This window comes from Carlito syrichta, unplaced genomic scaffold (genome assembly GCF_000164805.1).
Source record: "Carlito syrichta isolate Samal-C Ts95f unplaced genomic scaffold, Tarsius_syrichta-2.0.1 Scaffold302938, whole genome shotgun sequence".
Taxonomy (NCBI): Eukaryota; Metazoa; Chordata; class Mammalia; order Primates; family Tarsiidae; genus Carlito; species Carlito syrichta.
The window spans coordinates 480,785-498,250 of NW_007247034.1; the positions used below are offsets into that span (position 1 = coordinate 480,785).

Below are 17,466 nucleotides of genomic sequence, written 5' to 3' on the forward strand. Positions count from 1 at the left end.
TCTTTTTTTAATTTATTTTTTATTTTTTGAGTCAGGGGTTTTTCTCTGTTGCCCAGGCTGGAGTGCAGTGGCACAATCACAGCTCACCACAGCCTTGACCTCTTGAACTCGGGCAATCTTTCTGCTTTAGCCTCTCAAGTAGCTGGAATTACAGGCATGCATCACACCTCCCAGCTAACTTTTTGATTTTTTTTTGTAGAGATGAGGTCTCATTATGTTTTCTATGCTGGATTTGAACTCCTGGGCTCAAGCAGTTCTCCTCCCTCAGCCTCCCAAAGTGTTGGAATTACAGGCGTGAGCGACTGCACCTGGCCCAGAGTCGATTTCTATTGATAGTTGTCCTCCCCGCCAACACACACACACAAGTATGGTTTCTACTTTCCTGGTTTGTTTGTTTGGTTTTTTTTTTTAACATGTGTGTAAGTTTTCCATGACTGCTATAACAAATCACCACAAACTTAATGGCTTAAAACAACAAAATTTATTATCCTACAGTTGTGGTAGTCCAAAGTCTGGCATGGTTCTTGGGGGCTAAAACTAAGATGTCAGTATGACTGTGTTACTTCTGGAAGTTCTGTGGGAGAATCTCTTTTCCTAGGAGTAGCTTTTCTTGACTTTTTCAACTTTGAGAGGCTGTTCACATTCCTTATCTCATGGTTCATTCCTGCATCTTCAAAACCAGCAATGGTAGCATCTCTCTTACCCTTCTTCTATCATCACATATATTTTTCTGACTACAACTGGAAATGGTTCTAAGGATTTGTGCAATAAGATTGAGTCTACCTGGATAATTTAAGATAACTGTCTTTCTTAAAGTCCCTAACCTTAATCACATTGGCATAGTGTATCTTGCCGTGTAAGGTAACATGTTCCCAGGTTTTGAGGATCAGATATGGATTTATTTGGAGTCACTTTTCTTCATATCATAGCATATCTGGTGACTTTTGGTTGAAAATTGAACACTTTAAATACTATATTGTAATTCTGCATTGTTTTGTTCTGGGGAGTTTCAAGAGGTAACAGTCTAGATGTTCTTGGTGATCGTTTTGTTTTGTGTTGTTTTTATAACTTGCTTGGACTTCAGCTGAAGAATGTGGAGTATGCAGTGCTGCTTATCAATATTGTCTTTGCTTAGCGTTTTATTCTTTCTCTTCTTTTTTGTGTTTTTAGCATGCTTTCCTAGAGGTCCTCTTTTGTCTGCATAGCTTAGTAGTTAGCCAATGATTTGGGCAGAGATGTTGCTTTGAACACCTTGAGCTTATAAAGCTTCCACTCTCTGCTAGTCATTTATGTATGAGAAAGTACATTCCAAGTTCTCAGATTTCCCTTGGCTTTTACTTTTTGCCGGTTTCTCTTGAGTCTCCCTTGTGTACATAAAATTTCCCAGATACCCACATGATGAGAACTTGTCTCATCCCTTCTAAGGCTCACTCAGTGGGAATGGTGGATGGGAATAACCTTAGGCAAGAAGACCAAGGAATTCTGATTCTCTTACCCTAAGACACAGCTATTTGTTTAAAAAAAAAAAAAACACTTCTCAAGTTGTTATTTACCTTCGATCAGTTTCAGATCCTCTAAAAGTGGTTGCTTTTGTCAGTTTTGTCTGGTTTTATACTTTTTTGTGTGGAGAAGAATCACTAATTACTTTGCATTGTTATTACCAGAATCTCCTTGTATATTACGGTTTTGAGAATAAATTGAGCTAAAACAAAGACCTAAGAACAGTGCCTGATATGTAACAAAGGCTCTAACTGTATTAACAGCTGTTATTATAATTATCATTATTCTTGTTAGTGACAGAGACAACTAGACAGCCACATTTCTAAGACATTCTTATCTGTCTTATAGACATGTCCATTAGGATTTTTTTTTCTGTAAGGGATCCTCCAGCCTGTTACCTCTTGAAACTCCTTAACTATAGACCAGGTATCAGCAGCTTTTTCTGAAAAGAGCCAGGTAGTAAATATTTTAGGCTTTATAAGCCATACAGTCACGTACTTAATTCTGCTATTGTGGCATGAAAGCAACTGTAGACAACATATAAAGAAATGGGCATAGTTATATCCCATTAAACCGTTATGTACAAAAACATGCTGTGGATGAGATTTGACCTGTAAGCCATAGTTTACTAATTTCTGCTATGGACTCATTTTCCCATAATTCTGCATCTAAGCAGTGCTGCTACTCTGCCACAACAGATACATTTTTTCTTTGAAAATCCACAAAAAGGAGAACATTTCTGCTTCCCAGCACCACAGTGCATCACCTCCCCACACCTGTGCTCTGAAGCCCATCCTAAGACACCTTCAGGGTTTACAGGGTCTGAGTACTTGGCATCTGTAGTGATTGATTTCAATAAAAGTACTAGTAACGTTACTGAAATATATGTCAACAACAATACGTACATGCAGTGTTATTAGACGCCATTAGAGACATAGATAAACACAAGTTGGTAAGCTTATTGACGCCAAACTTTATTTCACCTATTTTCAAATTGTGTAGCTTTTAATTCATTTTTTATTTTTCGTAACTCTCATCTTTTTCTAACAAACAAGGGAAAGATTTGTAAATTTTTTAAAACTACAATGTTCCTTTCTTACTGATTTAACACTCAGCCTTTGAGATCATTAAATCTCTAGATTATCTATTAACCTGCTTTCTGCACACTGGCTTTGTATCCAGAAATCAAAACAGAACGTTAAATCCATTTTTAAGACTTTTTTATTATTAAATATATATTACGAAAGGTATATAAGTCATAGGTAAACTGTTTAAAGAATTATAAAGAAAATATGCATGTAACTGCTTTGTGCTCTTCATGAATATAGAAAAATCTTAGAACATTTGAATCTTATTGTCTTCCCTACTAATATATATGCTGTGATTATAGTGTATTTTAATGTTTACCATATTTTAACACACATTTAAAAAAATTATCAGTGTTCATAGATTTAACTATATTAAGCACTCTCTTTCTTCTTCATTTCCTCTCTATCTTAACCATGCATCTGGAATCACTTTCCTTTTACCCAGAATCTTGATTCCTTTTGTGAAGATCTGCTGGTGACAAATTCTCCGTTTTTCTTTGTCTAAAGATGATATTACTTCATCTTCATCTTTTTTTTAGCAGTTTTATTGAGAAATAATTTATATGCCATGCAATTGATCCATTTAAAGTATATACTTTAGTGGTTTTCAGTATACTTAAATATATGTGCAACCATCACCATAGTCAATTTTAGAACATTTTCATCATCAGAAGGAAACTATGAACCCTTTAGCTATTCATTCTCATTTTTGAAAGATGTCTTTCAGGATATGGAATTCTAGAATAGGAATTAGTTTTCCTCAGCGCGTTGAAGACATCATTTCACTGTCTTCCAGTTTCCACTATTGCAGTTGCATGTCAGCTATATTGTGACTCTTTTGAATGTAATCTGCCTCCCTCTGTAATCTGCATTTGTCTCTTACTTGCCATTCCAAGTAAGTTGCCAAAAAGGGAAGGTTTCCTATTAGGCCCTATCATGGGCTTAATTAGGCCCTACAGTTACTGGGTTTGCTCTTCTGTTCCCAAGCCCCAGAAGCAGGTAAAGGCAGAGGCTCCAGTTTACCAGAAGTTACACCATTCTACTTATTTGTTAGGTCTCCCCCTTCACTTAAATTTTGGCCTGACAATTCCTTACTATCTTACCAGCACCTTATTTCTTTTTAAAATATTGTCACTAGAATTTTACATCATTTTCAATGAAAGAATCAGTATGGCTACCAAGCCTGCTATATTTCTAGAAACAAACAAACCAGTTTTTATAAATTTGAATTAACAGATTCAAATACATTTTAAAATTTCTGAAAATAGATTTTAAAATTTTGACAAATTTTTTTTTGAGGAATGATCTCAGGATGATTTAACCATCTTTTAAGGGCTTTAGTGCATACACTCAGAACTTTAGAGGTGTTTTTTTTTTTATTGCCCATATAGTAAGGATAAGTGGACTGTACAGGACAAACACAATTTTTGTAATGAAAATTTGCTTTGTGTTGCTACCCATTCAACTTGCATTTAAAAAGAAACAGGCAGACATACAGGTGGTTCAACTGGGTTGTTTGCCTGTAGAAAGTAACCATTTAGATATCCTTATGCTTTTTTTAAAAATTTGCAATAAAGTCAGGTGATTTTTTTTTTTTTCTTCAGTGTTTTATCTCAGTACGGATGTAACAGCACATTCCGCTAATTACCACACATTTACTAGCTCTGGGGACTTAATACTAGTTTGTGTTTATATGTAGTTGTATACATTTCCAAATATTCTCCAATCACTTTACTTGCCATCAAGTTGTGATGTGAAATGGTCACTCAACTACGTATTTGGGAGAGCCAGATCTAGAACCCAAATTTTGTGTCTCCTTTATTCTAATTTGCCTACTCTACTTCTTCCGCCCATCCTCTGTGCTCCTAAGCCTGAATTATATGGACTTTTAAAATAATGAAAAATCTATTTTGTTTTTATAATCTGACTAGAGAGACTTTCTAATAATGGATCATGCACAAGTAGCCTTAATTGTCAAATTTGTAAGAGTAAGAAAACTCTGCCTTTGGAATGAAGGACCTATTTGGTAGAAAAATTGAAGAGAAATAGAAATTTATTTTTTGTGTGAATGGAAATCATTCTCCTTACTCATTTTGTGGGGTAAGACACCCAAGAAAAGTCTCATTGCAGTGAGACAAAAATCTCATTGTAGTGTTATCAAATCCTGTTATAATGTGTGACACTGTGAATTTTTTTTACAGGTGGAAGCAGGGGGCGGTGCAGTTTTATCTTCCTCAGTGATGTGGGGCCAATAACACATATCATAGAAAAAGCAGGAGCTGAGGGTTCAATCTGGGCTGGAACCCAGGTTCTTTGCTTTTCAGAAACAAGTGATAATTCATAGCCTGATCTCCCTAACACCAACAAAGCCAAACAGTCGAGGTGCTGGAGAAGTAATGATTCATCACCCACTTGGGAAATAGCACCTCTCCAGAGTAACTGCCTGGGTTAATTAAGGTCATGGTAAGAAATCGTTCTCTTTATTCTGAGATGGCTTCTTGACAGTATCGTCTGCCTTTTCTTTCTTTGGTTTTGTTTCCTGATTTTAATTTTTTTTTAACTAATAACAACAAAAATGTATTATAAATGCATTTATAATATATAAATTATAAATATATTATAAATAAATAAAGCTACTATACCACTAAGGCATAAATAATTTCCACACAACAGTTGCTTTAAATTAAACGCAACATCAGATGTTTCTGTGTGCCATTTCATGCTTCCTTGTCCCATTCACTCATGGTGTATGGCACTGAATTTCTACAGTTGATTTAAGACCCAAAGCAAAGCCCTTTAATGTTGAATGTGAGCTGCTGGTGCTTCTGCTGTTATCCTAGCTATCAAGTCAATGTCTGTCAGATGTTTTGAAACAGTATGGAAGACTGTTATACACTGTTCATTTTGTGTATCATTTTATTTTTATATAAGCTCAGAATTCAGTAAAATTACAAATCTTTTAAAACTTGAGGCAGTTGTCTACCAAAGTCCCTTATTTCTAAAGGTGAAAAAGTAAAATCCAATGCCCTGTTTAACTATGAAAATTTTCAAACATGACAAAAATAGAGTAATATAATGACTCATTCCTATATCTATCATCCAGCTTCAATAGTTATCAAGCTTTTGTAACACTCATTTTATCTTGTACCTTTCTCCTTTTTATGTTTGTGAATTTTTTGTTTTTTTAAAGTCAGATTCTCACTCTGTCACTCAGGCTGGAGTTCAGTGGCATGATCACAGCTCACCACAACCCAACTTCCTGGACTCAGGTGATCCTCCAACCTCAGCCTTCCAAGTAGCTGGGACTATAGGCACATGCTACCATGTCCAGCTAATTGTTATTGTTGTTATTGTTGAGAGAGGGTCTTACTATGTTGCCCAGGCTGGTCACAAACTGGAATTATTTTATTCTTTATACAGTTCTGAATTTGTGACTTGCTATCATTTATTAATATTAAAAATGTTTGACCATTATGGCTTCATATATGTCTTCAGTTCCATTATCTCCCTTCTCTCATTTGAGATTCTAGTCAATATATGAGACCCATGTCCCTGTTTATTAAGTATTCCATTGTCTCTACATGTTTTATAATGGCTGTATTCATTTTATCTACCTTCCAGTTCACCAGTTCTTTCCTCAGCTGTGACTAATCTGATATTAAGCTATCAAGTTCTTAATTTTAGTTTTTTATTTTTCAGTTCTAAAATTTACATTGGTTTTTTAAATGTAATTCCTGATTTTCTCTTAAAATTCTTTGCTATTATTTAAGTTCTCAAACATATTTATTAGTTGTTTTAAAATCTGTGTAAGAGAACTTCAATATTTTAATACCTGTAGGTCTGTTTCATTGTTTGTGTTATTCTCTTGGTTTTCAGACAGTTCTTGTCTTTTTGTATGCTTGGTTATAATTTTACTGAATATAGAACATTATATAGATTGAAGAGATAATTACAGAGTCTGGGGATGATATCTCCTTCAGAGATGTTTACCTTTGCCTCTAACAGTCAGAATGGAGTTTATCTTAATCTTATCAGGGCTTGAAGTGATTCTTGTGATAGCTGGTCTTTCTCCAGCTTCCTATGCTATCCCTAGATTGATTATAATTCTTTGGGAATTACATTTTAAAGCCAGAGATCTTTACTAAAGCTCTTTCTTATCATTGTTGAACCTTGAACACCAATTTCTATGTCTCCTTACCTATAAGACTGCCAAAACCATTTCTTAGCTGGTTAGCCTCTCTGTCTCTACTTTCAAATCATCGGTAGGAAAAGTGGCAATGAATTTAAGGCTCAACTTCCTGAACTTTCATTCTTTCCATGATCTTGACTCTTCAAGATCCTACTGCCTTGATGGTTCTTTGATACTTTCAAGCATACTTTAAAAAATGTTTTGTCTATATTTTCTTGTTTTTAGCAGGACGTAAGTCTGATATAAGCTAATACATCATTGATGGAAGCAGAAATTCTACTGAAGATGCAATCGATTCTCTGTATTCACATGTTATGCTTTGAATGATCTATGGTTTGTTGAATTTGAGAATTCAGAATACATGGATACGCAGGACCAACTGTGTTTTTGGTCTGTAGTTGGCTAAACCTAGAGATATATAACCCAGGGATACTGAGCGCTGAATGTAGGAGACTCGAGCATCTGTGGATTTTGGTATTGGCAGGAGTCCTGTAACCAATGTCCTGTGGATATAGAGGGCTGACTATATTTAAATCAAATCTCAGACATTATATCATTTATTTTGGGTTGTATCTGAAAAATGTGGGAATTTTTTCTTATGTATCCACATGCCATTTCATGTTCAGATTTTCTTGCTTGTCTCAGGAATATCTCTTTACAGTTGCTGTGTTGGAGTTAGGATCCACAAGGTCTACATATTACATTTGGTTGTTATAGCTCTTAACCCTCTTTTAATCTAGAATATTCTCCTACTCTAATTCTTCAACCATTGTTTTCTTTTCATGCCATTGACCCATTGAAGATCCTGGGTCAAGGTCTGTAGAATTTCTCATATCCTAGATTCAGCTTACTGCTTTTACTTGTTCCAGTATCACTATTTGTGTGTGTGCGTAGTTTTGTTTGGCAAGGGTAGTTTATAGGTAGTACAGAATATTCCTACTGTATCAGGTGGCACTTAATGTCTAGTTATCCCACTTTAGTGAGGCTAAGATTGATCAGTGGATTCAGATGGTAACAACCTAATCCATCTACTATACAATTCTTTATTATCCTTTAATCTAATGTTTTCATCAAGTTATACTTTTACCCTGAATCAGTTATTTTTTCAGGGGTTGCAAAATGATGATTTTTATGATTCCATCATGATTCTACAGTTATCAGCTAAAATTCATACAACTGGAGCTAGTCAGTTATACTGGAATACAGTTTAAACAGGCACATTAAGCTCCCCTTTTAGGTTCAGTAATGTGTTTTGTGTCAGTTTTTTTAAGTTGTATTACTCTGTATGTGTTGCTATACCAAAATACCACAGACTGGGTAATTTATAAAGAACAGAAATTTATTTTCTCCCAGTTCTGCAAGCAAGAAAGTCCAAGCCTTTAAGTCCAAGATCAAAGTGCCATCAAGCTGTCTGGTGAGGGCTGTTTCCAAAATGGCACCTTGTTGCTACATCCTCAGAAGTCAAGCAACTGAAGGCTGTATGAAATTTCTTTAATAAGGACTTTAAACCAATTCACAAAGGGAGGAACCCTCATGACCTAATCACCCCCTAAAAGCCTTGCCTCTTAATACCACCACATTGACCATTACATTTCAACACTTAAATTTTAGGGGACACATTCAAACTATAGCAATAGTCCTGAACAATAAGTGCTTCTTCCTACTGTAAATGCCAAAGCTGCTGCCTGTAACAAAGCAACATGATTGGTAATTGCATCATGTAGAAAAACCTTAGCAAGACCAACAGAGGTCCTGCCATCAGGTATTTCTTCTCTGTGTCCTTTTGACTTGAGACATTCCAGTTCCCTGACTTTCAACCTCTTTGTAAAATATAGCAGGAAGATTTTGGAACTTGTGGGTTAAAGCTAGTACATGCACTTCCTTCTTTCCTCTGCTTGTTTAAACTAATTTTGTCTGTGCACTTACTCACTGTAAAAATACCAAAGCAATTTTTCTGTGCTAGGCCCAGCATTCTGAAGCATGCAATTGCTGGCATTATACCTAAGAAAAGAAAATGTATAACACCCAAGCAAGTAGAATGCCTTACTGAATGATTTTGTTGTTATTTAGTTTTGCTTATATGTTTTTGTGGAAGCATTTCTATTTTTGAATCTTGGAGTCAGCTATGATTCCACTGTAAAACTTTTTTTTTTTTAATCAAGTCCTTATTTTCTGTTCTTTTTTTTTTTTTCTTTTTTTTTTGAGTTGGAGTCTCACTCTGTCACCTAGGCTGGAGTGCAGTGGCACACTCACAGCCATCCATCCCAGCGTCGATCTGCTGGACTCTTGCAATCCTTCTGCCTCAGCCTTCCAAGGAGCCCGAACTACAGGCGTGAGCTACCATGCCCAGCTAATTTTTTATTTATTGTAGAGATGATGTCTCGCCAAGTTGTCCAGGGTGGTCTTGAACCCGCCAGCTCAGGTATTCCACTCACCTCGGCCTCCCAAAGTGCTGGGATTACAGGCTGAGTCACCAAGCCCAGCCTATTTTCTGTTCTGTTGCCACCATTCACTTCAAGTCTTTTTGCCTTTAGGGTCTCTTTTCCAATTGTCTTTCTTTCCTATTCTGATGAAATACTCTCAGTGCCCTTCAGTAGTGCCTCACTGACAACAAGGGGAGGTCCGTACTCCCTAGCTTTGCATTCATGCCTCTGTGCAGTCTGGAGTCAGATGCACCTCCTCTTCCACCCTTCTCCTTTGTTGGCCAGAGCAGTGTGCTCACTGGCTCTTCACGTTCAGTCTCCTGTACCAGAGCAACCAGCCTCTTGCCATGCCCTATATACTAGTCCCAGGATCCTATCATCTCCTCCAGTCTAAACCAGCTCAAAATCCACTGCTCTCCTGATCATTGACATCCTGGCTGCTCCCAGAGCACCCACTGTCTGTGCCATGGTCTGGTGGGTCTCACACTCCTCTCTGCATCATGATTTAATTTGTCTCGACTGCAAACTGTATGTTCATGAAAAGCTGGGACTTGCTTTGGATTTCTTCAGATCCTTAGGCCTAGAACCCGGCATCTTGTAGGTCCAACTTCCCCTCACCTTCTCATTCAGACTCCTGTTTTAGTCCTCACATGCTCAGGCTCACCTGATTCCTTCTTCATTTTGGGCTCTCACCCTGGCCTTGATTTTTGACAGCCTTGTGATTGAAGACTACCTGCAGGCCTTCTCTCCTCATTACTGTCACACACAGTCAAATTGATGAAAGCCCGCACCCTTATTGGAGAACTTCTCCCAGCAGAAGTGAGCTTCCCAGTGTTCTTTGGGGTACTATCCCAGCAAGTAATCATGATTCTTATTCCATATGTCAGCTAGGAGGTCTGCAGAAACAAACCAGGCCCACAATCAACACCCCTGCCAGAGCTCTGAGACTGCTTCGTAAATATTAATATTTATGTGGAAGTCCCTTCTCACAGACACTTCCTCCTTATCCTCTCCTTATTTAACTCTACTTCATTTGGAAAATATTTTTAAGTGACCTGGGCAGGTACCTGTCACAGAATAAATATGCACCACTTTCTCTGCCATCATAAAACTGAAGATTTTCTTTCTTTCTGCTAACTGACATGACAGACATCCACTTAGTAGAGTGATTATTAGTATAAAATTACTTTTTGGCCTTTAAATTTAATTATGCTACATTCATAGCAATAATATGAAATCTCGAATCCAGGTGTGCTTTTCAAGAAAAGTATCTGGGACAGTTACCGTCTGATAATGGCATCTTGCACTTAAGCCTTTTGTCTGGGGATCTTGAAATCTTTCTATACAAGTAGATAATGATGTTCATTTTGTAAGGTGCGAAAGGTGGAGTGATTGACCTCTTGGCATACTCAAGAGATGAAGAAAAATCTAGGACCCAGGTGTCTCCTTTGTTTTTTCCCTTTGCCCCCCTCAGTTCTTTAAAAAGAGGCATGACCAGTTTTCAATTGTCTTAAATACTTTCCTCTCATGTACTGCTTTCCACTTTTTACAGAGCATGAATTTTTTTTTTAAAAAAAGTTTCTATATCACATTTCATGAGAATAGTTGAGGTTCAGGGAGAGGGAATGGTTTGCAGGTATGTGCACACTTATCAGAGAATATACATGTCTCTCCTGGTACAAAAAAATACCTTATCTCTGTCACATGGTAGAACTTAAGCATGGGTTCCAGGGTTCATACTTGGAAAGCATTTAGGACCGTGCCTGGCACATGGCAAGCCCTGTGTAAGTGATGGCTTTCAGGATTATCTTTTTTGATATCTGTGGGCAGACACCTTCATCTCTAGAGAAGCAGCACTTAGAGTGGACCCTTACTTGTGTTCTCTAAAAGTTTGGGTGCACTTCCCTTCTCCCCACCCTGCCAAGCCTTTCCAAATCCTCAGGAGCCAGTTTGAGGCAAATTTCCCTCCTCCAGGAACTGTCCCCTATCCAAACAACCATCAGTCACCTTTCTGTCTGCATAACTCCTATATTATTTTCTCAGTTCAACTAAACAAACTTGGACTGAACATCTAGCTTATACTAAGGTACACCTGATTTGGGCATTAAATTATGCTTTGTCTTGTAATGCTATTTTAACTCTTGTATGAATTTTTGCCTTGGGTCTAATGGGATGGTTGGGTCTTGAGGGAGAAGTTCATACAAACTGTGTGTGTGCATGTGTGTATAGAAAGAGAGAGTTTGGTATTTCCCCCAGCCCCAGATACAGTCCTGCATGTACAGCAAGAGATCAATACTCTCTAAGAATAGGAGGTTGGGAGGGACAGAAGAGACCAAACTACACACATTGTGCTGAATCCAATAGAATAAATTCTTGTTGAACTAAATTGAAGTAACGTAGCTCTTCATGGGGTCTGAAACACATCCATAAGTGTTCTTTCTTTGGTCCACTATAACACCCTATTCTATTCTGTTATATATATAGACGGGATGCCCTGATAAAAAGCATTATAATCCAATGTGATGATAAAACAGATACAGTGTTTATAAGAAAAATGGACTATGATGCACTCTGCAACTGAGATTTGGTCAAAGGTCTTTGCTGTTAAGGTGGGGGGTCATGATAATATTTAGTTGGGGGATCATGAAAACTTTCATTCATTTATTCAACAAATTTATATTGAGAAACAGTCTTCTGTTCCAGGGCTGTGCTAGTGCTGGAGCTTCATGGAAGAGGATGGAGGATAGGATTAGCACCGGGTCTCCCACACGACCACTCTTAAATATAAATACAGAGACCCAAACTTCTGCTTCTTTTCTTTAGTATTTATTAGAGAGGCTTTATAGTCCTGTCATTTTTTCCCCCTGATGCAAAAGGCATTAAAAGGAGCCGGAGACCTATAATGTATGAATTCCCGTCAATGTTGCAGTCTCCTGGATTGTGAAGCTAATTTCCTTTTAGTAGCTAGTTAACGTTCACACCCAGTGTTTGCTCCCACTTTCATAGTCTTCTGATGAAATGCTGACTGTGAAGGTGAGAGCTGCTGACACTGTTTGCCATTTTGGTTTCTTCTAGGATTTTTTTCCCAGGAAGCCATCCTGTCAGAGGTGTGCAAGTAATGAAAGTTGGCAAACTGCAGTTACATCAAGGCATGTTTCCCCAAGCAATGAAGAATCTAAGACTGGTGAGTGTGCCAAGATCTCATGTAGTTCTGCCAGGTATACCTTTTTATGGCTGTTGCTGGACTGCTTCTTTGTGATTTTTAGCAACTCTGCACATGTGTGCACACATAGTCATCTGGCCAATATATGCTGGTAAATGTTTAACAACCACTCGGGGAGAAACCAGATTTATGACATTTGCCTGTTTCTATGGTGCAAACATGCCTACCTTGGTTGATTTTAAACTACCAATGTAAAATCACCTTTCTAGTAAAAATCATGATAGTTTTAACAATCCCTCTTGCAACCTGGTGCAAACGTGCCTGAGAACACCACTGCCCCTCTGCCCTCTCCATAAGCTGCCCTTCTCCATGCTTCCTACTCACTGCTCACAGAACACAGTCCATGTTTTTTGCATAGCAGGCAAGGCCCTTGTCCATCTGTCTGCCATTTACCTTTGCAGCTTCCCCTCCCCTCTCCCCCTCTCCTTCCATCTTTTCACACTGTGACCACTGTGCTGCTCACCATTACCCACCATTACCCTGAGCTGCTCACTCCTAGGTCCTTACAAAACTATTTCTTCAGCCTTACATGCCCTTCCATCACCATACTCTGGGCCTGGCAACACTCTATTAGTTCTTTAAGGCCAACTCCAGTGTGTTGTTTTCTCCTTGTTCCTCCACAACTCTTTGTTCACCCTGCCAATACAGCACTTCCCACATTGTAATAGGCATTCCTGATGGCCCCACCACCCCTGTCCCAGAAGACTGTGAGGTCTTTGTGGTTATCTGCGTAACCAGCTCAGTGCCATGGAAGGGACCTGAAACTCAGAAGTATTTGTCATTGGGGGAGGGAGGAAGAAGGCAAGGATGGAGGAGAAGATCAGTCGGTACAATCCGGGCAGTAAGTCTCAGGAAACTAATTGGGAGAACTGGGTCATTGCTGGAATACCTTGTTAAAGATTGATGCTTACTGTCACCCTCTCAGGGAGCCTCCTCTGCCCAGAGGGGCACAGGACTCTCTGCTATCCTGGCCTTCCCAGCCCGGCAGAGCTCCTTCTGCGCAGTCCACAGCCCTCAGCCCTCCAAAGGAGAGCTCACATGCTCTTCTGGTCCAGGTGCTGATGGTCATACAGAGACCTGCTGTGTGGGGTTTCACAGGAAGCATTTGATACTTTAACAGGGTCTCTGGGCCACAATGACCTTGTGTACAGAAGAGTTACAGTGGAAGGTTTGGAACCCTGCATCAGGGTTGCTCAGGGAATCTCCATGGGCTGACTGATCGTATAACATGGGCAGCCATCCACATTTAGACCAAAGAGAAGTGACAGATACCTGAAGAATTCTTAAAAATATGATTCCCTGATGCAAATTTTTTTGAATGCTAGCCATGTTGCCTTTTCCTGATCTCTGACTGAAAACAGAACACAGTAAACAGGAAGAACACTGAGATTTCCTGAAGGCATTTAGCTCTTCCTGTTCTTTTTTTTTACCTTGTCTGATATCTTTACCCAGAGCGGAGGAGAACACCGAGTTTCAGAGGGAACCTGCCTTTTCTGGTCTGGCTAGCACTTGTCAGCCAGTTAGATCAGCTAGGGGCAGAAAATACTTAATGAGCATCTACCCTGAGAAATTTTTGACAAATAATAATAATAGTGTAGATGAAATTTTCCAAGTATGTGATGTATTCAATCCAAGGTCACCTGCAAGTTCATAAGTGATCAAATTAGATCTTTATGTTTATATGGGAAAAGAAACTGTTAATACTGCACATGCATACATGGTCATGCTTGGTCCTCATGACAGATGACGGCAATATGACGTCAGTGGGGTAGGCATTTTCATCTATACTTGAAGAATGAAGGAGCTAAGGCTTGGAGACATGCAGGAGCCCATTTAAAATCACACTGAGGCAGAGCCAGGTGTGATTTGTTTAATGCAATTCAGCACATGTTGATTAAATGCTTCCTATTACTGTGAATAAGACACTCAGTATTGTCCTTACAATTTAATGGAGGAGGCAGACATGTGAACTAGTCATTAAATCCAGGCTAGAATCCAAGGCTCTGTTCTTTTCCTCTGGACTGGCCCAGTTAAATAGATGAAGCTCTCTAGTAAGACTCAGTGTGTAGAAATTCTGATGCCAACTCAGAGGAAAATGTGGCAGTGAAATCAGAGATTTAGATCCCCTCTGTTCTTCATGTAAGGCTTTAGTCATTGGCATTGCATACAGAACTCTTGAAAGAGACCTCTGTTACCCTCAGCAGCAAGGACATGCCTGAGCAAACCCAGACAGACATATAAGTATGTATTTACAGGATCATGCGGCCTGGGTTGCTGGTGCTGGCCATTGCCAGCCCTTCTGATGACCTTCTTATTGTCTTTTTACACCCCTCATGCCCAGTTCTGTTCTCTGTTGTCCTCACACCCTCTTTGTAAGATTGCCTCACCTATTCCAGAAACTTCTCTTGGTAATCATGCTAGCATCCCCTCTTAGATTGTGCTCTCTGTACCACAGATAGGCATAAGAAAGGACCCTAATCAATGCTAAATGAAAGATACTCTGGGAGCAGCATTGGAATGTCTGTCATGAGGCCTGGGGTTAAATCATGGCCTTACCCCAAACTTGTTATTTTAGTCAAGAACAATCACTGAGTCTCTTGCCACAGAGTGTCTCTGATTATCAACCAAAGAGCCAATGTGCACCTTTGGTGGTGTGTAGTACAAAGAGGACTCAGATTTAGAGCTAGTAGGCTCAGGTTCCAGTCCCATCATTTACTCGTTTTGTGACTTGAAGTCACTTAACCTCTCTGAATATAATTTTATTTTAAAATGAAGCTAATACCTGTTCCATAGAGTTGTTCTGAGAGGTAAATGAGGCAATGTGTGAGAATGCGCTTGCCAATCTGAAGTGTTTTGAGACGATTATTGTTATAGGAACTCTTGTTCTGATTGCTCTCCCATTAACTGGTCCCTTTAGTACTTATGTTTATAGTTTGGGATCACGTGGTAGTTCCCCTTTTGAACAATTATGTTATATGACTGCTTCCCAGTAGTTCACATGGGCATGTTTTGTTTTCCAAGGTGAAATTGAGGAATTCCTCAAGTGACCTTGACTTAGGTATTTTGTATCTTCTGGTACCCCTAATACAGACGCACATGCCTTTAAAACAACAAGTTCTGTTTAATACATACTTGAATGAATGGATTTTTTTAATGGGTAGAAAATTTTAAATGTCCCATCCTGGCCCTGTTCTTTTAGCTGTATATGGCTAAGGGGCAGATCTTCTCACGACCTTTGCTGAGCACTTGCTGGCAGATAGATGACCTAAACGTGTCCATCTCTGTTAGAACTCATTTGACCTGTGAGTCTAGAAACAGGTCAGTTTCTTCCTACAGAAGAATCTTTCTTGAGCTTTCTCAGGACTCAGGTAACCCAGAGAGGTAAAAGGGAGGCTATATTCTTTGCCTTTTGAACCTGGTGTTTAGATGGGCACTCATGGATATTCTTTCCTGTCTTAGAAACTCTGGAAATAGTGGAATGAAATGGCTTGAATAAGGTGTTCAAAGACTGAAATCAGAGAAGCCTCAAAACAGAAATTTGTTACAGATTCAATTAGGCCCCAGCCTCCTCCAGGAAAGGAATCCATTTAGCCCAACTCTGATTTGGTTTAGACTTCCATTTTCACTGGACTCAGCTGAAATTCTGGTGATTGCTGCCACAGGACTGTCCTGGGGTCCCTTCACAGTGCTTCCCTCCTGCTTTTTCTTGTCTCTAATCTACTTTTATTTCTTTCCATTTATTTCTTAGCAGGCTTTTGTTTGCCACTAATTTGACTTCTTGGACCTCAAGGACAGTCCTTCTGGGCAGTCTTGTGAATGAGCCTGTTTTCTTCCTGTGGGCTTTGCATGGTACAGACTCCCTCACCCTAGCCCTAGAATAGCTGCTTTGTTAGCAGAAGTCAGGATGCAAAAATCAGACTTATTTCCTCTTATAACCATTTTTTATCTAGATTTAAACCTCTTGTACTACTTTCTTTTCTTCCTTTCTCATTTCATTTTGTTGAAGCATTTTACCTTTTTCTGGGCCTAAACCGGGATTGCAGACCACAAGTCCCAGACATGGCTCCTTTTATTGCTGCACAGTTATCAGCTACTTCACATCTAGGGAGAGCTGAAAGCCCACCTACACTGGTCTCTCTAATCTTGCCTGCACTCTGATTTCCAGCCCCCATGATGGCTGATTTAGAGCATGCAATTCTACTTTTTCCATTTCTTAATCTACTACGGTAATTCTGAACATTTTTGGTCATGTTACTATTTAGGAATCTGATAGGAACTACTGAATTCATTAAAGAAAAATGTACATACACGCAACCTTTTGTGTGTTTGGTGAGGAAGGAGCTTAGAGGCTCCCTGAAGCCTTTCCATGGACTCTCTAAGTGTCCATGGCCTCTAGGTTAAAAAGACCTTCTCTACACATGTAACATCACACTTTCACATGTGGGGAGACAGGAGGGAAAGGCGAGAGAGCAAGAAGGCATACAGAGATAATTGTCACTAGTACCTTTAAAGAGTCGTTTGGAAGCCCCAGACTCTGACATTTATGAATATTTCTACTCACCTCCAAATAGTTTTAAGAGTGTGTTTTTTAATTAAAAGAAGAAAACAATGAGTAGAATGCAATCATTGTGATTAAGCCATATTAAAGGAAATAAGCAGAGATTTACCTACCAGGAAGTATAAATCTAGTAGTAACAAGGAAACAAGTGAGGAACCCAGACTTACACCTCCCTGGCAGTAACAAGGTGTCATCCCCTCATTCTCTTGCTACAATGATGTCAGAGAAAGCCAGCTGAAACAGATAAACAAATAAAATTTGAAGTCTCATAACAGAATACTCAGAATTCAAAATGTCCAGGTTTTAATTGAAAATCACTCCTCATGCCAAGAACCAGGAATATCTCAATCCAAATAAAAAAAATAAATCCATATGTGCCAATTCAAATGTAAGAGTTGTTAGAATTATCTGACAAAGATTTTAAAGTAGGCATCATAAAAATGCTCCAACAAGCAATTATAAACATGCTCAAAATAATTTTTAAA

General features: G+C 38.8%; 1 protein-coding gene across 1 annotated transcript in view; it reads left to right on the top strand.

Moving 5' to 3' along the window:
* LOC103259643 (histone-lysine N-methyltransferase SMYD3-like) overlaps nucleotides 1-17,466 on the top strand; it is a 250,483-nt gene that overhangs the window by 225,803 nt on the left and 7,214 nt on the right. The window contains exon 7 of the mRNA XM_021711939.1: nucleotides 12,276-12,384. Within this exon, the coding sequence (XP_021567614.1) occupies nucleotides 12,276-12,384 (109 nt within the window). The remainder of the gene's footprint in view (nucleotides 1-12,275; nucleotides 12,385-17,466) is intronic.